Source organism: Arachis ipaensis, chromosome B1, assembly GCF_059453495.1.
Source record: "Arachis ipaensis isolate K30076 ecotype BB chromosome B1, ASM5945349v1, whole genome shotgun sequence".
Taxonomy (NCBI): Eukaryota; Viridiplantae; Streptophyta; class Magnoliopsida; order Fabales; family Fabaceae; genus Arachis; species Arachis ipaensis.
In genome coordinates, this window is record NC_142436.1 from 127,737,679 (window position 1) to 127,757,854 (window position 20,176).

The window sequence follows — 20,176 nt, forward strand, 5'->3', positions numbered from 1 at the left end:
TAGTCCGGACCTTGGTAGTCCTGGGGCGCCCCTCAGACGCACATTTCTTGGCCAGATCAGGTATGACGGTCGGACCATCGTACGGCGGCTAAAATCCCTCCAGAACTGGAGGTGTGAACCCCATGCGATAAACATCAAACACAAAGCTAAGGCGATACACCTCGTGGACGTAGGTGAACCAGGCCAGGCGTGCATATGCACAGCAAGCCAAGGCATAACGACATGGATAATGAAGTGCCTGAAAATAGCCACAATCACATGTCTGGTCGGTGAGGGATACTTTGTATGTGCCTAGTGAAAAACTCCTTGTCGGAGTGATCTCTACCACAGTAAACTCTAAGTTGTCCCTGTCGTACATAGTCACGGTGAAACACCTTGAGGAATTTAGATTTGCTTCGATCACCTTAATAAGATACTGACTAAACTGCTGCTCTGTTCCTAACTGTGCCTCGGCATCTCTGCCTTTCTGAATGAATAGCTCGGCCAATCTCCCATAAGTGGCCTTCACCAGCGCACAGACTGGAAGGTTCCTCAGACCCTTCAGTATTGAGTTCACACACTTAGATATATTCGTAGTCATGTGCTCAAATCTCTGACCTTCGTCCTGATGTTGGGTCCAATGTGCATAGTCAATCCGATTAGTCCAGTTGCGCATAGCAGGATCTTCAGCATGGAGAATGTCAAACCAGTAGTGAAACTTGACCTCGGTCTTGTCATAAGCAGCATTCACTAATAACCTCCGTGCATCCTTGCCCTTGAAACTCAGCGTGAAATTCGCAGCCACGTGTCGGATGCAAAAAGCCCTATATACAGTAAGCAGAAGCCAGCCACCGTCGGAAGCTTCCAATGCAACCTTTATCCAGTTGTGCCTGTCTGATATGACGAGTATACCCGGATGAGGTGTCACATGTTGCCGCAGGTGAAATAGAATGAATGACCACAACTTTGTATTCTCCCCCTCCTCAAGTGCAAATGCAATAGGAATGATGTTGGAGTTTCCGTCCTGCGCAATCGTGACCAACAGTGTACCGCCGCATTTTCCATACAGGTGGGTACCGTCCATACTTACCAACGGCTTGTAATGACGGAATGTCTCAATACACGGTGGGAATGTCCAATAAGCTGAAGAGTCATCCAATTGTCCACTAACTCGCACAGGACTCGTCTTTAACACCGCAACACTACCTGGCATCGTGATCTGAACACCCAATACCCATCGTGGCAAGTCATTGTATGACTCCTTCCAATCTCCATAAATCTGGGCCACGGCTTTCTGTTTAGCCATCCAAACCCTCCTGAACTCGAAGTGTGCATCCGTGGCATTCTGTAGTACCTTAATCGAGACGGTGGCATCAGCTCTAATCATGGGAAGTATGAAGGCCGATATAACATGATAATCAAGCTTCCTGTGCTCACTAGATATCGATGTGGCTAGACAGGTGTGAGGACCATTGTATCGTTTTACCTCTCAAATACCTCTACGCTGCTGGAGGCTAACCTGAATGAGCCATATGCACCCACTGCCGAACTCCTTGCACTTGCCATAGTACTTGAAATTATCGGATTCAAATACCTTGTACTCAACCCCACAGCAAATGCTATAAGTCTTCACGCTTAACACGACTTCTTCTTTATCTTGAAACTGCTGACCAACTTGAAATTCTGATACAACACCTATATTCTGTGTCTCTCTAGTCCCGAAGCCAACAGGTACTCTCGGATCCCCTTGAGGTACCATGGCATCCAAGTCCAAAGCTGAAAAGTGTGGGGGGTACTAATTAGTACCCGAACTAGATGCTCCTCTACCCATAACTAGAGTCGGCCGTGGTGTGTCATCGTCACTATCATCCGCTATTGTGGCGGGCTTCACATCATCATCATCATGCAGTGCATCCTCAACCCCATCGGGTACTCCAACCTCTTCGAAGACCGGGACCACTGCAGGAGAACCGGGCATCGCAAATGCTACCTCCCCTGATGGTCCAATCTCACTAACTACGGCATCACCACTATGGTTCAGATTAAATGCAAAGGAAGGAGAAGCAACTAAAACTACCTTGGGTGTAACGACCAGCGCAACTGACGAGGCACCAACAGGCATAGAACTAGAGCAGGCTAGATGTCCTGAGAATTGAGGATTCCGATTCGAACCTCCAGAACTAGATACGACATCCACAAGCTTTGCCAACAGTTCCGGAGTCTTCACCTCGAAAAACTGACCACGACAATAGTGCAGAACTTGCAAATCCTCATCACTGCTAATAACAAATGAATCATACTTCACATCATCGTGTAACACGGATATCGGGATTCTATAGAACAACTTCTCTACCCGTTTGACGCCAAGCAGACCTAGTTTCTAGAGTATAGTATTCTTAAATTTGGTAAAACTCGTCGAAAGTTTGAGAAAAATACTCAGCGGGTCCTTATCAATAAACTTAATATCTGATCGCATTTTTTTCTTAATTGACCCTCTATAGTGCACAAGTGCTACAAAACTCTCATAATTAGCCATTGTGAATCTCACTATGGCGAAAAATTCACTTTGAGCTCGTATTTATAAATGTCAGTAATGTATAAATCGAATTAAGTGCATTCGATTTAATCATATAGTGTCATACATACTAAATCGAGTCTAATGACTTCGATTTACCTAAAAAACTACGTATAAGAATAAATCGAATGGAGTGGATTCGATTTACTAGCATATATAAATCGAATCCATTTGTATCGATTTAGTATGGTTGTTTAATTTGAAGTCATTAGATTCGATTTATACGTGAAATTCATTTGCATGCAATTCGAATCCCACGAATTTGATTTAGTACGTATTTAAGAGAAATGTAATTTGGGACATTCAAATAGCCTTTTATAATTTAAAAAATTTGTGTAATATTAAAATGGACTTGGTTTATTAAAGTAAATTACCCATAACTTTATTTATAGGCAAAACACAAAAAACAGACCGGGAAAGCATGGTACACTACGCTAGGCACGGTAAATACCGGCAAAAATTTGGAGGCCACACATCTTGCCGCCGCAAAGTTTGCTGGGGAAAGCAGAACTCCTTCGCGTGCCACAATCATCAGCGGCGACTCCATCAAAAACGCCGCCAGGACTATGCCAGGCACGGTAAATAGCGGCGAAGATCTGGAGGCCACACACCTCGCCGCCGCAAAACATGCTGGGGAAGCAGAACTCCTTCGCTTGCCTGATCATCAGCGGCGACTCTATCAAAAACGCCGCCAGGTGAGGATCCAATCTAAAATCAATTTTGTTTTGCCCTCTTTTTTTCTTATAAACCTGAGTTGGTTCCCCCCAAATTTGCAGAAAACCCGCGAAGAGTACTCGGTAGCCCGCGAAGCACACTCATTGCTGCTATTCCAAAACAAGGTTGTGAAGGATTTGTTAACAATTTCTCCTTTTCCCCCTTTTTAATTTCTCCTATAAAGTCTAATTCATTCTTCCCCAGATTAAGCAGAACCCTCTTAGAGTCCTTGGTAGCGCGCGAATTCTGCTGCCGTCGCTGCTCCACCGCGAAGGTGCTGCCGATCGTGGGTACTCTGCCCGCCGTGCACGAAACTGTTGAGCCACCCTCCACTGTGCGCCATCCTGAGCTATCGCGGCCTCTCCCGTTCCCTGGTTAGTTCGCCATCCTGTTTCTGTCATACCTTAACTACTTGAAACGGGTGTGTTGATTAGCAAGAATGAATTGCGGTCTGTTATTTTGTTCCTGTCTCAAGTGATGAGACTTGATTGGTTTTAATTAATCTAATCTATCTCTCATGTACAATCATAAATATAAATGTTTCGTTTTTCATGAAGATTTTATCATGACGTTAAGATCATTAAAGATATTGTGCAGTGAATCAGATAAACTTTATTCCTAATATGTAACTTTAGTTAAACAATATAAAAGAGAAAAAAAACATATGATAGTTCAAAATGATCATAGCCTTTATGACAGGAATTTGGATTCAATTTCATATCCACCACCACTTGCAGATACAAGATCATAGCTTCTTTTGCTGGTTAAGTCAAACTGAATTGAACCTTCCATGTTTGTTACCTTTGTTGTTTATGTTTTCCTTGAAATTGGAAAAATTAGAGTTGAATTCCTACAATTGAGCTCTTGATGCTTCTAGATTTTTGCCTGAACCTTCCATGGAAAGTGACCTCTGAGCTTTCTCTACCACAGCTTGCAAATACTTTCCTTGAGCATCTATTCTCATCTGAAATTTCTCCTGTACCTATTGGTTATGAAGCATTTTTTAGTTTTATTTTTTAATTTTTTCTGTTAAACTATGCCAAATTGTACCATTTTTTTCTAAGGTTTGATAAAAATACCAAGTATACTATTATCTGAATCTTATACGTGATAAGTACATCTAGCTGTTCTTCAAAATTCTTTGGACTTCAATTTGATGTCTCAATGCCTGCTGCTATTGGGATTTCTCTGTTTTGAGACTATGTTAGAGTATTTTGGAGAATTGAGGGAATATTTGGTGTCAAAGATTTTGGCTTTGGAATTAATGTTGTTGACATTATTAGAGAAAAAGCATAACTCATGTCTATGAACATGGTGCATCTTCGGTTGTGAATATAATGTTGAGATGTTTGGCTAAGTGAGCTTTTTGTAAATACTTTAAAATTTAAAAAATGCCATTTCAGTGAAAATCATGTATCTTGTGTAAAATATTTTATAATTCCTTTACATCAAACGTGATCTCTCTCACGAAACTACTATCAATAACAACTATTCACTGTTGACAGAATATTTTTTGGGATCTACATTAAGCCAATTCAATCCATACATCTTTGTAATTAACATCATGATTTAGAAGAGTTACACATTTTATTTGTTAGCTACAACTTCCCAGAAAAAACACTAATTAACTTGTGAAGATGAGCATATGTCATGTGATTCTTGTTGAAGAATTTCCAACATAAAGGACCGAATCTTTAATCATCTGTTCACAAAAATAGTATTTATTTTGTATTTAACTCTTGCTTCATCATATGGAAAGAAAAATTCTGATTATGTGCTAGGAATTGTAAGATGTTACCTTGTTAGATTATACCTCAATGTTCACAAATTAGGATCTCGAGGCGAGTAGATTCTTTTTTTTTCTTTTTATTTAACTGTCATTAAATTAATTAAATAATAGTAAAGTTTAATTAATCTAGATTGACTTAGGTCATTTCGATGTAGAACAGTTTAAGGAGCACACGTTCATCATCCAATTGGTAGTCACTTTGATCTATTGATTTTTCAAGTTTTGGATTTGAATCATGGAAGAAAAATCAAAGACTTTGTTATAATCATCTTATTTCTTTCATAAAACATCAACTAAATTGGATTAGTTTAATTAAATTTTAAATAATAAGATTCAGTATCTCAATTTAGATAAACATAATAAATAAATACTACTTTAGACTTTAGATGCTAGTATCCTATATGAAATTAAGACTACAATAGTTTTATTAAGACTTTGTTTGCTATCTTTGTTGTTCATGTTTTCCATGAAACTGGACAAGACAAAGTTGAATTCGGTCAATTGAGTAAAAAGATGGTTCTAGGTCACTACCTGAACCTTTCATGGAAAGTGTCCTCTGAGCTTTCTCTAACACATCATGCAAATACTTTCCTTGAGCCTCTATTCTCATCTGCAATTTCTTCTGTACCTATTGGTTATGAAGCATGTTTCATTTTTTATTTTTCAATTTGTTTAGTTAAACTATGCCAAATTATAATATTTTTATTTCAAGGTTTGATAAAAGAACCAAAAATAAATGCATAAAAATACCAACTGTACTATTATCTGAATTGTATAAATGATAAATACATCTATCTGTTCTTCCAGTCTCTTTTGGATTTGATTTTGATGTCTCAATGTCTCTGCTCTTGGGATTTATCTATTTTGTTCAAGAATAAATGTAGAGAAATGCCATCTATCTCTCATCTAGAAGCTCTATTGTAATTAATCTCATCTATCTTTAAAGTGGCATAATTGGAGATAACGGAAATCATGGTCATGTATATAACTAAAGAAGTGACATTAATTCTTAATACATTACCATACCCCCTTTCATTATCACCTCTGAAGCTAGTGCTAAACTCTGAAGAGCTATTTTCCTGAAATTCACATACGAAAACTCAAAAAGGAAGAAAACAAAACACAAATTATATAAACCCTCATTCTTTTAAGGTAAATAAAATGGTAATATTTTCAATCTCTCTGAAATTGTGCTCTTCCAATGTAGATTGATTTGAAGGTGAGATTGCACATAGGCTCTTCCACGAAGAAGATTCTGGTGCAGGAAGCAACGTCGTAACCCAAGTGTGTGTCTGTTTTCGCAGGTGTTAAGGATTGCAAAGTTACTTGCAGCAGAGAAGCTTTTAGAGGACAATCTAATCAAGGTTATGTATGACAATTTTGATTTATTAACATTCTTCTATTCATCTCTTGCCTATGTGAGTATTTTAATTGATCAATCTCCTAGTTAGGAAAAGGAAAATAATATGAAGGAACTGGGCATGATGCATATGATAATATTTTGAATGTGTTATAAGCAATACCCAGCATTGGCAACCTCTCAACACCACAACGTTTGCCTTTTATCAGTACTATCAAAGTGTTATAAGCTACACTCTGGGAGTCTTGTAACATTGTGGGGTTTAATAATTTTTTTTTTCACTGAACCAACTATTTGTCGTCTTTTACTGAATCTGATATTTTAAGCTATGTGTTTTTGGCTTTTTCCTCTTTAATTTGTGTCATTATTCTTGCTCCACTATAATTTCATTTTTTTAATTCGGAGGTTGTATATTATTAGCGAATTCTTTCATGCTGGACACTGGGAGTATGATTTGAATTGTGATGCTTACGGCCTCTCTCATCAATCTTGTGCTGTATGAGTTATTTTCCTAATACTCAAAATATCTAATCAAAGAAATCTTTATATACTTGACGTAGACATATTTGGATTATATATTTTCTATCATGGGTAGGATATAGATGCTGTTAAATTAGATTTTAGGTATATCTATGTTCATGAAAAATTGAGACTAATTGGAGATGGTAACAAATTTTCATTTTAAATTTGAATATATGAAAAGTAATATATCGACGCAATTGTAATTTTTTTAGAAAGGAGTTCGTCGTAGTTCACCTGGTATTTTTCTTAGAAGCATATCTAAGATAACATATCTACAATTTTAAGATTCTAAGCTACTACATCTGTTATAATTGTTTTTTTATATTTTTTTTGTTGTCTTTTAAATCTGTCTATCATTCCTGTTATGTTTTCCATTTTTCAAGATATTTTGAAGATTTTATTCTCTGTACATTATGATTGTTTAGTTATATTTTTTGATTATTTTTTTAATTTTAACAGTTTTTCCTGTTTTCTTTTTCAATTTTTAAGGACCCTTTTCTTTATCTTTTCATTTTTTGGGCTTGGAACCAGCAATTCTTTATAGAAGTATTCTTTTAAGAAAGCACAGAATTTTGCAATGAGTAAGCCTCCTCCCCAATACTTTTCGTGAGCTACATGTTATCTGGGATGCAAGTAATTTTAATGCTGTTTTCATTTTGAGTTATTCCGTCGCTTGCTACATAGTTTTGAAAGCAATATATTGTCTAGTCTATTACATATGGTATTCTCCCATCTTAATTGCGATAAACTGTTACTGGTCTTCTTGACACGCACCCCATCTTTTTCCTCTTTTTTTAGTTTAATGTAATTTTTTACTATTCATTTAGTTATCTGTGCTATTTCATTTATTTAGACATTGACAAGAGCTGGATTACAAAGTCACGAGGTAGTGTAGAGTATAGGGATGGTCTGAATAGATTCCTTGACTTCGCATTTGCCAATTCATCATCCGATGGGATGATACATTGTCCATGCCCTTTGTGTGGGTTCCGATTTTTTCAAACTAGAGAGGACGCCTACGATCATCTTCTGATGAAACCCTTTCCCCCTAACTATACCTTCTGGTTACATCACGGTGAGAGGATAGTAGACGAGAGACGTAGCGGTAGGGAAGAATTAGAACCCACTGTAAATTCAGGCGATCAAATTCGTGACATGGTCCACGATGCATTCAACTTGCCGGGACTGCAGAGTGACGATGAAGACTCGATGAGGGGTCACGTCGAAGACGTTGCGGAGGGGTTGCCGTACATATCTGACGAACCTAGCCGCGAGACTCGTGCCTTTCACGACTTGCTGGAGGATGGCGAGCAGGAATTGTATCCGGGATGCTCAAGATTCTCGAAACTCTCTTTCTTGGTGAGGCTCTACCATATCAAGTGCATGTGCGGAGTGAGTGACAAGGCTTTCAGTTTGATTCTAGAGCTACTGGGGGATGCCTTTGAGCATGCAGCGATTCCAAAGACGTTGCACGATGCCAAGAGGATCATAAGAAAGCTCGGTATTGAGTATAAGAAGATAGATGCATGTCCAAATGACTGCATGCTATATCGGGGCTCCGATCAAGACCTGTCTAGATGCAAACATTGTGGAGCATCCAGGTGGAAACAAAAGACCCGGAAGAGTTCCATAGTAAGGATCAACGCCGTTGTCAAGAAGAATGGGAAACCTCTGCCGGCGAAGATTCTCCGCTACTTTCCTCTGATTCCACGGTTGCAGCGATTATTCATGTCTAGCAAGACATCAGTAGACATGTTGTGGCACAAGAGAGGAACCAACTCTGACGGTTTCCTGAGGCATCCCAGAGACGGCGAGGGTTGGAAAGCATTTGACATGAGATATACTGACTTTTCATGTGATCCGCGCAGTGTTCGCTTAGCCCTGGCCAGTGATGGCTTCAATCCTTATGGAAACCTCAGTTCAAAGTACTCAATATGGCCAGTGATTCTTATTCCATACAACTTACCCCCATGGATTTGCATGAAACAAACCAACTTTATTCTCTCTATGATTATTCCCGGTCCTAAAATGCCTGGCAATGACATAGACGTGTACCTACAGCCCCTGATCGATGAGTTGAAGCAGTTGTGGGCCGGTGTTGATACCTACGACGCCAGTGAGAAGAAAACATTCAAGATGCGTGCTGCGTTGATGTGGACTATCAGTGATTTTCCTGGCTTGGGCAATTTATCTGGCTGGAATACGTACGGCGGGAGAGCTTGCCCCACGTGCAATTTGGACGCCGAGACTAAGCGACTCACCTTCAGTCAGAAATGGTGTTATATGGGTCATCGTCGCTTCCTGCATTGCGATCACAGGTATAGACAGGACCTGAGTAGATTTGATGGCAAGGTAGAGGATAGATCCCCACCTACCAAATTGACTGGCAGGGATGTCCTGAGACAATTGGAAGGTGTGCCCGTCTCACAGGGCAAGGTGCAAGCGGTGGGCGGCAAAAGAAGGCGCGGACAGCAAACCGTGATGCAAGATGAGTCTCCCTGGAAAAAGAGGAGTATATTCTTTGATCTGCCCTACTGGGAGAACAACGAATTACGTCACAACCTTGACGTGATGCACATAGAGAAGAATGTATGCGACAATATTGTTTACACCATGTTGAACGAGAGCGGTAGATCCAAAGACCACCTAAAAGCTCGAAAAGATCTCCAATTGATGGGAATCAGGCAAGATATGTGGCCACTTGAAGGTGGAAAGTATCCCGCTGCAGTCTTTACCATGTCCAATCCACAGAAGGATGTCTTTCTTAGGATTATCAAGAATGTGGTCTTTCCTGACGGGTACTCTAGCAACATCTCTCGCTGCATTGATTTAAAACATCGCAAGTTACACGGGTTGAAGAGTCATGACTGCCACATTCTGATGGAACATCTATTGCCAATTGCGTCAAAACATGTATTGCCCACCACAGTGGCCGTCGTCCTGGCTGAGTTATCAACCTTTTTCCGACTAATATGCAGTAAATCCATAGATCCTCAACAACTTCCTCTCCTTCAGGATCGTGTGGTCAATACTCTATGCCACATGGAGATGATATTTCCACCTTCCTTCTTCACAGTCATGGTTCATCTAACGGTTCATTTAGTCGACGAGGTACGTATTGGTGGCCCAGTGCATTACCGGTGGATGTACCCAATCGAGAGGTAAAGATCTACTTAAACTTGCGCGTTCTGTTTTAATGGGATAGCTATCATATAGTAACTTATATGTTGTTGCCTTCCGAAGGTACCTATGTCGTCTCAAACAGTATGTGCGTAATAGGGCACAACCTGAAGGATCGATTGCAGAGGGTTACTTATCCGAGGAGATTCTCACATTCTGTTCAAGATACCTAGATGATGTCGAGACTAGGATCAACCGACCAACGCGTGTTGACGATCGGCCGAGTGATGATCTGCCGAGCGAGATTGCCAGCATGATCCCAGATGTCGGAAAGGCGGTTGGGGCATCTTCATTTTTTACTCTAACCGCAATAGAAAAGTTTCAAGCACACCGTCATGTACTTGTCAACTGCGGTGCTGTTGAGAAATTCTTGGAGTAAGTACAGAGCCTGAGTTTTAAATTTATACCGTCAGCCAATATGGATGTGATAGTATTGAACTTGATTAAAATTACTGTATGCATAGTGAGTACAGAGCTATCACAAAGAGAAAACTGCGAACTAGAACCAGGTCCCAGTCTCACATAGATAGTGTTGTGCACAGAGAATTTCCGAACTGGTTCAGGCATCAGGTAATCCTTACTATCTCAGGATCCTAATACCCTTTGATGATTACTTGGCTCTAATGGTTCAATGCCAGGTCCCATTTGGAAGCACCAGTCATTCGAACGAGTTGCAGTGGCTTGCATGCGGTCCCCTTGATCAGGCCAGACGCTATCAGGCCTACAACGTCAATGGATTTAAATTCAGAACCATGTCGAGGGAGGAAGGAATGAAAACACAGAATAGCGGTGTCTATGTCACTTCAGACACTAGAAGTTATGCAAGTAAACGGGATGCCAATGTTGCTGTTGGCGGTGTCTCGTACTACGGAAGATTATTGGACATCATCGAACTGAATTACAGTGGTCAATTCACTGTTGTGTTGTTCAAGTGTCTTTGGGCAGACACCACGTCGGGCAGAGGCATCCGACACGACGTGTTGGGCCACACCTGCATCAATTTTGCCACTTCGATTCACACCGGTGATCGAGAAGACGATGAGCCGTACATCCTGGCATCTGAGGCGCGTCTTGTGTTCTACGTGGAGGATGAGGTGGACAACGGATGGAGTGTAGTATTCCATGTGAAGCCACGAGATTTGTTTGACATGGGCGAGGATTTTGAACATTGTGAGGTCGACCTTCACCCCCAGGCTTGTATGACTACGATGCCTGAGTTTGATGTCGAAGGCCTGCGGCTGACAAGAGACGGCGATTTAGAGGAATCCACTAATGACGGGGTTGAAGATTGTGATGAGGCCGCCGATTCCTAAAACACTAGATGTCCATCAATCATGTAGCTCATATTTTAATATACTAAAGAAGGGACGAATATATCGACTTATTGTCGATTTTTTTATAACTTATCTACTAGTACAAAGCTCTTAGATTTAACTGGATCTTCACATTGCTGTAACTTCTCCTTCAAGTCTTCTTACACTCACATTTTTTTGGTGTCCTTCTTCTAATGGTTCTATGTCTTTGGCCTATCAGGAAAATTGGAGTGCCGAGACTTCTATCTCATTTGCAGCAGCCGCTGTTTCGGAGAGAAGATGATAGAGGCGTCCCCATTCTATTCCCTGGATGACGCAACATCATTTGCAAGGAAGTTGTGGTTCAATGAGTCCAGTATACAATCATGGCTGGATGCCTTTTCTGGTCGCAGACACCTCACTCAAGCCATTGGTCATGCGCCGGGTTCAATGATGAAGGTTTGAATGTTGCTGCCCACTTTCTAACCGATTTCTTTTTCATGTTCGTGTATGAAATCCAATTCAGTTGATTATGCTTACATTTTAGGAATTGAATCAATGGGACCGTATGTACCGGGCAAAATTTGGGTTTCAGTTTATAACAAGTACGGATACGTGGTGCTCACAGGAAATACTCGACGAGGTGAAGGTAAATGTTCATGATTTACAAAAGTATTTAAATAGCGTACATGAAAGTTCTCGAACTACTTAATTCAATTCTAATTTCAATTTTGCTGCTGTGATAAATTAGAATCACTTGTGTATGTTTGCAGTCACGGCATGAAAACTCCCTTGTTGTTGAACTGGAAATTGCGGCACGGGAGGAATTCAACCTCATAGTACATGGCCTTGATCGACTATGGGACAGTAAGAAAGACTCGGCCTTTAAGATATTTATATGATCTGAATATGTTTAATCCACTATGAGTTTAACTATTTCAATCACTTAAAATAAATATTAACACATATATGAATTCAGACTTATATATGTATGTATATATATATATATGTCTACATTCATGATAACTAATTTGATGTAAACCATAATATTTTACGGCCTAGTTAGGTTGCATACGAAAATTTTATCACATGTTGGTCTTATTTGAAATAAATAACTTCCTAAGTGTTCCTCTGAGAGTTAAGATGTTGGAAGGGAAGGGAAGGGAGAAAATGAATGGTTTCATGAATAAATTCTGCTTAATTTCACTCTCCTAGTCCCCTCACTGTCTTCCCTTCCTTTTCATGATTTCAACCAATAGATACACCCTAAGGAACTCACCTGAGATAATAGTGGCATTGACCCTTGTCATAAACCCAAAATGGCAAATAATTCATAGCAGTACATTAGCTGTTACTCATATTATTGTGTTTTACCTCAGTTCCAATCTGTGCAGAACATCCTGTTCTGATTTGTCTGGTTTGATCTTTTTCCGGATCAATTTGAAAATTGGGTTAACACGTTCTTTTTGCTTATTAGTTGTGTCTTATTTTCTTCCTATCAATACTCTTGTGTCTTCACTAACTAGTTATCCCATTGTTGGCTGACTAAAGAAGCAATTGACTTAGATGTTAAGATTTTTTATCACGCAATTCACACACTTAATCCTCTTAATCCGGGCTTGCTTGGCTACCTTGCAACTATCAGGAATGTCTCGTGAGAATATTCAGAAGGAGTCTGAAGCACCGGGGGAGGTGGTTCCAGATTCATTGGATGGAGAGGATGTTGTCCCTTCCGATAGATCTGATGGCGAGGATGCTGATGGACCCAAGGCTTCCACTCTATCATATGATCTGAATTTGACGCCAGAAGAGAATGAAGATCCTTATAGTGGAATGTCTCCTGAGAAGAGGAATGCATGGCACTTGGCTGTGTGGGCTACTAGATACTTGAACCCTTGAGAATATGTTGGTTAGTCTGAAGAATTGCGGTCTAGGTTGTACAGGGTAGCCAGGACGTGGTGGTTGAACTTTATCTTGACTTTATAACTATTTTCTGTATTACCTTGGATTGTTATTATGCTACATAGAAAGCCACTAGTCTACTAGCTTCTTATTATTAATGCCAGTTATATTATTATGAATGAACTATAGTTGATTTATCTAGACTAATACATCCATCACTGGTAGTGGTTTTAATTTACTGTGTTTTTTTGTTTTTCTTAGGTAGAAATTTAGTGGATAATTCATTCCTATATTAGGCCATATGCAATATGCTGAATTCATGATTACTGTCATCTGATTTTCATATTTAAGCCTTCTTTAGAGTCATTTGTCATTTTGATTTTATATATTTTCCCAAAGGGACTGCAAAGTCTTTTGAAGGGCTTATATATATAAATATAATAAACATCTGATCACATAGCAAAACTAGAACAGCTTTATTCATATCCATTAATCAAATTAAATAATATACGCTAAGATGCCATCCTCAATTACGAAAAATAAAAAAAAAACCTATGCTATGCCAAATTTAATATAATGTTTGTATATTTTTAGAAACACTTCTTCACTATTAGATGTGATGCTATAGTCATGACCATTCTAGCATGTTCCCCCATCAATTCCAATTATGATAGAACTGGTTCTCCAAGTTGATAATCAATTGTTTCCACTAAAACACTATTCAATGACACATTGACTGATCAAGTAATATATTGATAACTCTTAATAAAATGAATGAGAATGTGATAGTGGTCAATGGCCCGCTAATAAAAACATAAAAGATTATCAATATAATGTTTAGTAAATTTTTATAATATAGCTTCTAATTCAATGGTTAAAATGAAGACAATTTATACTCCAAAAAGCATGAGTTCAAATCCCATTTCATGAGTTTTAAATTTATTTGCTACTGTTCTATCAATTTTTTTTTTTTGTAATTCTTCTATTTATTATTATATAAAGATACTTTAGTTTTTATAATAATTTCTAAATGAATGTAAGAAATTATATACATAATATATTAGATTAAAGTTTATTTTTTATAATATTAAAATCAAAATATATTAAGTGAATTATTTATTAATATAAATTTATCATCTATTTTATATTTTTTAATTTATCTTAAATACATATATTAAACGTAATGGAGAAACAAAGTTATATTATTTACGTTTTATGACTTGTATCTTTTATAATTTGGATAAAATTTAGAATTTTTTTTTTTAAAAAACTGATAGAAATGATTCCTTTAAAATTAAATTTAGTTTAAAATAATATTATTAAAAGCAACATTTTTTTTAACTTTGAATTTTAATATGATACTTCCAATTTTATCATTTCGGTCCCCTCTTTATAAGATTTTAGAATCTGCCACTTATTATTATTATTATTATTATTATTATTATTATTATTATTATTGTTTTTGTAAAATTAAAGAATAAGTTCTAAATTTATGTACCATTGAATTTTTAATATATCAGTTTTCTCCCACTTTTATCACTCCCGCGTCTCAGTTTCGTTTTATTTAGGCAATAGTAACTTGGGGAAACAAGTTTTGGACCTATTTCAACCTAATTTCAAAATCCTCATCTCCTGCGCCCTACCACTTCTACTCACTTCTCAAACACTTCATAACCCGCGCAACCATAGCTCCCTGATCTGGCCTGTATTTGTTGTCGTCGAGGAGAACTGCTCTTTTGTATCCTTGTTTTTTCAGCTTCCAGAACCTGCAGGTAACGTCGCTCTCCCTATTATTTTCGTAGTCGTGGGTTTGGAAAGGCTGTTAGGCCCGCCCTCTTTGTTCTGGTAACCACCCCTGTTTCTTCCAATGGCCATTTGTGATGTTCTAATGTGATTGCATTAGGTGTTCTGGGAGGCATTGAATGAATTTGATTCTCATGAGTGTATTTTAAATCTTAACCCCTTTTACATTGCTGGTATTTTCATGAGTAGTGCTACAGTTTAGGAATTTTTCATATCATTATTCCATCTATGTGTTGATACTGTGATGGCTTTTCTTTACTGTGTTAATATTCTCTTAGGGTATGCTTGGGAGTTTAATCTAACTGAAAAGAAAAGATGAAGGGTAGGGATTTGGGAGATTAAGAACACATCGCTATAGTTCAAAATTTTGTTTTTTAACCAGTTTTTATATACACAAAATTAAAATCGGTATCTAACATTTTTTAAGATAAATTAATGAACTAATTATTAAACTAACGAAACTTAATTTCTTATAGTAATGAAATTATCATAACTTCATAAGGAAAAATGCGAAAAAAAAGGTTCTTCATTTTTACATAAAGATATACAGCACTCGCGAAGCACCAATGGCTGTGATCATTCCATGTGCATTTGATTTAAGCATATCGTGGTATATACATAGATCATGGTCTGCACAGTAGGCGTGTTATGTCTTGTACCTTCCCCCTGAGAACACGTTACTTCATTTGTTTATTTTGGTTTCATTTGGTGTTATAACTTCTTTTTGGCCTTAAGGTTCTAAATTTGCTCCTGTAATTATGAATCTCGCTTATAAAAAACAAGTAGAGTATCTGAGCTTATAACCATGTCTTGTGCTGAGTAACTCATAGCGTTGTATACAAGTTAATTTTGTGGGTTATAGTATATATAAACAAAATTTACCTGCAAACTATGTTGCTGGAGTTAATGTTTCGATTTTTGGCCTGCATCATGTTATTATGTATATAAGATGGCTAGGAAAGGCCGATTTACCAAAAAGGCTAAATCAGGACCAGCATGCCAGCAGTCTCAAAAGGCACCGGCTTCGGTTCCGTCTCCGACTTCGGCTCTCCACCAAGATGACTCTGAAATTCCCCAAGCAAGCTGTGGTAGTGTTCATACAACCGTACGCCCGTTCCGTCCACCGCGCAGTGAACCAAGGCCTGCTCCACAGACGCGCACTTATAGCAGTCAAAACTCGGAGCCGGGACACTTAAACTTGGACGCCAATGCTCAAGAAGTGGATTCTATTGATCAAGAAGTTGACGACAGCTTTGTTGCTTCTAAAGCTCAGAGTCGCAAAGGACGGAAGACAACAGAGTATTGGACTGTTAAGACCATCGGTAACTTTCTTTTTGATTTACCATCTTCAATTTGCGCTATAGTATGTGTTATTTAATTTTCTTCGTGCAAACGGTCTACAATGGAGACATATATAAAGGTTTATAATTGGCTTGTAGATTCCAATGGCACAATCAAGCCGGCTAAACTGAGTGTGAGGGAGGCTATGGAACGGCCCAATGGTAGAAGGATCGTGCTTAGGTTCAACAATGAAAAGCAGGCAGTTGGAGACGAAGCTGGCCTGTTGAGTGGCGTTCTCGGTATGCTTGGATCTGACTACGGTAAATTTCCTATCTGCGAGGAAAGTTGGCGTCACGTTACCACTAAAGAAAAAGTTTATTTCGAATGTGTTAAGGTAAGAGTTTATATCCGATCTAAGTTACATCTGCTTATTCATGATTAGAATTGATTATTTTAGGAATAGTAATTTATTCTTAAATTAAAAGTAACTTAAATATAACACAAAGTGTTTGGATATAAAGTGGTTCATGAATATACCGATTTTATTCACAAACTTCTGTGTACTCTTAAGATATGAGTTGGAATTTTTCCTTTTTAATTTGTTAGCTTGTGGATTTCTGTTAATGACATTATACAATTTTCAATCCCTTTGTGCATTTTTTTAATCAATATTATATTTGAGTCAATAAACATCTTTTACTCCATTTTTTTGGGTTCTGGTCGGTTGGTGCAGCTTCTTCGATTTATTCTTTATTGCTAAAAGATGTTTTTGTAATGGATGGCTACCTTTACCTGCTCCTTGACCAGGGAGTGTTACAACAAATATTTTTAACAAATCGTGTCATTTATGCAGCAAATCTTTGAGTTTGATGAAGATAGTGACGGGGTTATAAAAAAAAATATCTTGAAAAGTATGGGGAAGTCCTGGAAAGATACAAGGCTGAGATTGTATGATGATTACTACGAGCCAACACTGTCGACTGAAGAAAATATCGAGAACCATCCGCCAGGAATTGATCGAGATCACTGGAGATGGTACCTTGATTATCGCGCTAAACCTGAGACGAAGGTAAAAATAGTTTTTATATTGGTATAACATAGTACAATCACCTTTGCATTGTGTCTTTTTTAAAACAGTTTCTAATCCCCGTTTATCTCTTATGGACCAATAGGAGAAGTGCAGGAAAAATGCGTTAAATCGAAAAAAACAGCTGTATACCCATACTGGCGGTTCAAAAAGCCTGGCTCGACGGAGGGAAGAAGAGGTAGTGTACTTTTTTATTCACTGTTCAGTATTGTACTGCTCTGCATAATCCCTGTTTAATTTTTTATTCTCCCTGATTGCGTGGTCTTCGGTGATGGATTAAACTTTGTTATTTCAGTCAGAACAAGAAGGAAGGATAGTCAGTAGAGGAGAGTTGTGGGTCAAGGTTCACAAAAGAAGGGATGGCTCTTATATTAATGATGAGGCGAGAGAAATTGGTGTAAGTACAACTTAGTATGTTTAGTCATTACATTTATGATTTCTAATGCATCCATAGTTCATTGCTGCTTCTTAGTTGCCTATTCCTTGTGTGCTGAGCTGAAAATAGGTTGTGGGTTTCTTTTCATTCGATCTTTACAAATAAGCTTTTGGGTCCAACGCTTATACATCATGAAGTACACTTGTTACATTTGATAGATTCAATTAATTTACAAAATATCTGAATTTTCAAAAAGGTTCTTTATTTGGGCAGAACTTTTGATAAGTGTGTTATGAATAATGATGTTTTAACAGCTCTAATTATTTGTTTCAAAATATATATGTAACACATGATTAGGAGAAATTATCAAAATTACATGCTGTAACTAGTATTGAATTATTTCTCTGCCCATTTTATTTATTTACTTATGTATTTATACATTTACTTAAATGAGCGATATTCTGAGAGCGTGTAATATGCATAAGTTTAGTAATAGAGAGAGAACAGTAGAAGGTTGGAATCCAAGTTTAGTAATAGAGAAAGAACAGTATAAGTCTTGGAATCCAGGGAGATCTGAATAATGAAATCTATAGCGTACTTGGGTGTCTTGTGGTTCCTCAAATTGATTTTGTGACAGAACTGGAATCCAATCCATTCAAAATTATTCTCTGCTCTCACTTCAGATGTATATCCCTATGCATGCTTATGCTTATCGTATGCCTCAAATATAAACTCAGTTTAAGTTTTAGTTAAGTTGAATGTACATGAATCGGATCTATATTGTTGTTTTATGTCTGTAGGAAAGACTTCTGGAGATTGAGCAACAAGATGAAACTTCTAGAGTCTTGTCTCAAAATGATTCCCTTGCTCAGGTTTTCGGAAGAGAGAAACCGGGTAGAGTGCGTGGAATGGGTATTGGACCGACTCCCAGTCAACTCTTTGGTACAAATTTGCAACCATCAGTAAACAGAGTCCTAGAAGAGGAGACGCAAAGGAAGCTGAATGAACTACAGACAGAACTGGAAGCCGAGAAGTTGAAAAGGAAGGCGATGGAAGATGAAGCAGCAGCAGACAAGAAAAGGATAAAGGTAATGGAGAGTGCTTTGATTTATCTTTTTCAACGACAGGGTGAGGAGCTGCCACCAGAGATTGCTGCAGAGATGTGTTCAGTGGAATGATGCAGTAGAAAATAGTAGTTTAGGATTTAAATTGTTTTGGATGGATGCATACTTTTTTTGAAGTAGACTAGGTAACTCTTAGCAAGAGATCTATTTTGTTGATATTTTGATAAATACATTTTGGTTTTTGGATATTTTTCTGGTTTTGTCACAAGTTTAGATTCTATCCGTCAATACAGTCACTCTTAAAATAATTAGAGATCCAAGGAAACAAATTTATTATAATATTTAAGAAAATTTTACGTAATTTCATAAATAAAAACCCAAATTCTGCGTTTTTTTTTTTTATTTTTTCCTTAACTTGGCGGCGGTTTTTAAAACGCCAGAAAGACTAAAAATATATGGCACTTGTATGGTGGATTGCGGCGGTTCGCAACCGCCTATAAACATGGAGACAAACCGGACCTATACTGCGGCGGTTGTACGAAAGCCGCAAAATACATTGATTTAGAGGAAACTGAATTGATTCGCGGCGGTTTTTAAACCGCTGATAAATAAAGTAGAGAATCGTAGAATGTTTATTTTGCGGCGGTTTTTTAACAGATGCCGCGAAGTACGTATTTAGCGGCGGTTATACCAGCGGTTGCTGGAAACCGCCGCTGAACTCAGTCCCAGCGCTCATAACCAGGGCGGTCACCATAGCCGCCGGAAATCTATTTTGTGGCGGTTTTAAACCGCCGCTAAAAGGATAAAAAAGCGCCTCTAAGCCCCGCCTGTGCTGTAGTGGTACATGCATGGCAAGGGGACAGTGACCTCCTATCTTGATAATTTTTATAATGAAAGTTCTTCATTTTACATTTTTAGAAATTCCAAACAACCCCATCTTCCTTATTGTTTTTCTTCTCTTCTCAAGTTATATCTTTTATGTGGGCTTTTTTCAAGTAAAAGCTCCATTTTCTTCTCTACATAGAAATGATAATCTTATTTATTTTTTATAGATATAAAACTAATTTCATTTATTGATAGTTAAATTTATTAGTTTTTTGCAGTGTTTTGAAAACCATAACAAATCGGTCAGTTTATCTAGATTAATCAAAATTTGCTCATCAGACAAGTTTGATTCTAGTAAAAATTTATTGATGATGAACTGGTCAAAAAATTAAAAAAATCAGTCAAAAAATTGAAAAAATTAATCAAA

General features: G+C 37.9%; 4 protein-coding genes across 4 annotated transcripts; 3 read left to right on the forward strand and 1 right to left on the reverse strand.

Moving 5' to 3' along the window:
- Positions 1–88: 88 nt before the first annotated feature.
- On the reverse strand, positions 89–1,738 carry LOC107610490 (uncharacterized). Its single transcript, XM_016312542.1, has 2 exons — positions 1,477–1,738; positions 89–1,431 (listed from the first exon to the last, which is right to left on the reverse strand). The coding sequence occupies exons 1-2, from the start codon at positions 1,736–1,738 to the stop codon at positions 89–91; spliced, it is 1,605 nt and encodes a 534-aa protein (XP_016168028.1).
- A 6,158-nt stretch (positions 1,739–7,896) lies between these two features.
- On the forward strand, positions 7,897–11,432 carry LOC107611469 (uncharacterized). Its single transcript, XM_016313389.2, has 4 exons — positions 7,897–10,100; positions 10,183–10,494; positions 10,584–10,689; positions 10,758–11,432. Exons 1-4 carry the CDS (start codon positions 7,897–7,899, stop codon positions 11,430–11,432), a joined length of 3,297 nt encoding a protein of 1,098 aa, XP_016168875.2.
- Positions 11,433–11,660: 228 nt separating this feature from the next.
- On the forward strand, positions 11,661–13,310 carry LOC148578328 (uncharacterized). Its single transcript, XM_088500420.1, has 4 exons — positions 11,661–11,870; positions 11,959–12,060; positions 12,185–12,278; positions 13,057–13,310. The coding sequence occupies exons 1-4, from the start codon at positions 11,712–11,714 to the stop codon at positions 13,308–13,310; spliced, it is 609 nt and encodes a 202-aa protein (XP_088356546.1). The 5' UTR covers positions 11,661–11,711.
- A 2,755-nt stretch (positions 13,311–16,065) lies between these two features.
- On the forward strand, positions 16,066–19,038 carry LOC148578329 (uncharacterized). The gene is made up of 6 exons (XM_088503009.1): positions 16,066–16,438; positions 16,556–16,791; positions 17,251–17,466; positions 17,570–17,662; positions 17,780–17,881; positions 18,661–19,038. Exons 1-6 carry the CDS (start codon positions 16,066–16,068, stop codon positions 19,036–19,038), a joined length of 1,398 nt encoding a protein of 465 aa, XP_088359135.1.
- Positions 19,039–20,176: the final 1,138 nt, after the last annotated feature.

Bases quoted from the DNA above. Each gene is read 5' to 3' on its own strand.
- LOC107611469 (XM_016313389.2), top strand. From the start codon at position 7,897: ATGATACATTGTCCATGCCCTTTGTGTGGGTTCCGATTTTTTCAAACT. The intron at 10,101-10,182 runs GTAAAGATCTAC...TGCCTTCCGAAG, and splicing joins TGGATGTACCCAATCGAGAG to GTACCTATGTCGTCTCAAAC. The intron at 10,690-10,757 runs GTAATCCTTACT...GTTCAATGCCAG, and splicing joins CGAACTGGTTCAGGCATCAG to GTCCCATTTGGAAGCACCAG.
- LOC148578328 (XM_088500420.1), top strand. From the start codon at position 11,712: ATGATAGAGGCGTCCCCATTCTATTCCCTGGATGACGCAACATCATTT. The intron at 11,871-11,958 runs GTTTGAATGTTG...CTTACATTTTAG, and splicing joins CGCCGGGTTCAATGATGAAG to GAATTGAATCAATGGGACCG. The intron at 12,279-13,056 runs GTAAGAAAGACT...TGCAACTATCAG, and splicing joins CCTTGATCGACTATGGGACA to GAATGTCTCGTGAGAATATT.
- LOC107610490 (XM_016312542.1), bottom strand. From the start codon at position 1,738: ATGGTACCTCAAGGGGATCCGAGAGTACCTGTTGGCTTCGGGACTAGA. The intron at 1,432-1,476 runs GTATTTGAGAGG...ACACCTGTCTAG, and splicing joins TAGCCTCCAGCAGCGTAGAG to CCACATCGATATCTAGTGAG.
- LOC148578329 (XM_088503009.1), top strand. From the start codon at position 16,066: ATGGCTAGGAAAGGCCGATTTACCAAAAAGGCTAAATCAGGACCAGCA. The intron at 17,467-17,569 runs GTAAAAATAGTT...ATGGACCAATAG, and splicing joins GCGCTAAACCTGAGACGAAG to GAGAAGTGCAGGAAAAATGC. The intron at 17,882-18,660 runs GTAAGTACAACT...TTATGTCTGTAG, and splicing joins ATGAGGCGAGAGAAATTGGT to GAAAGACTTCTGGAGATTGA.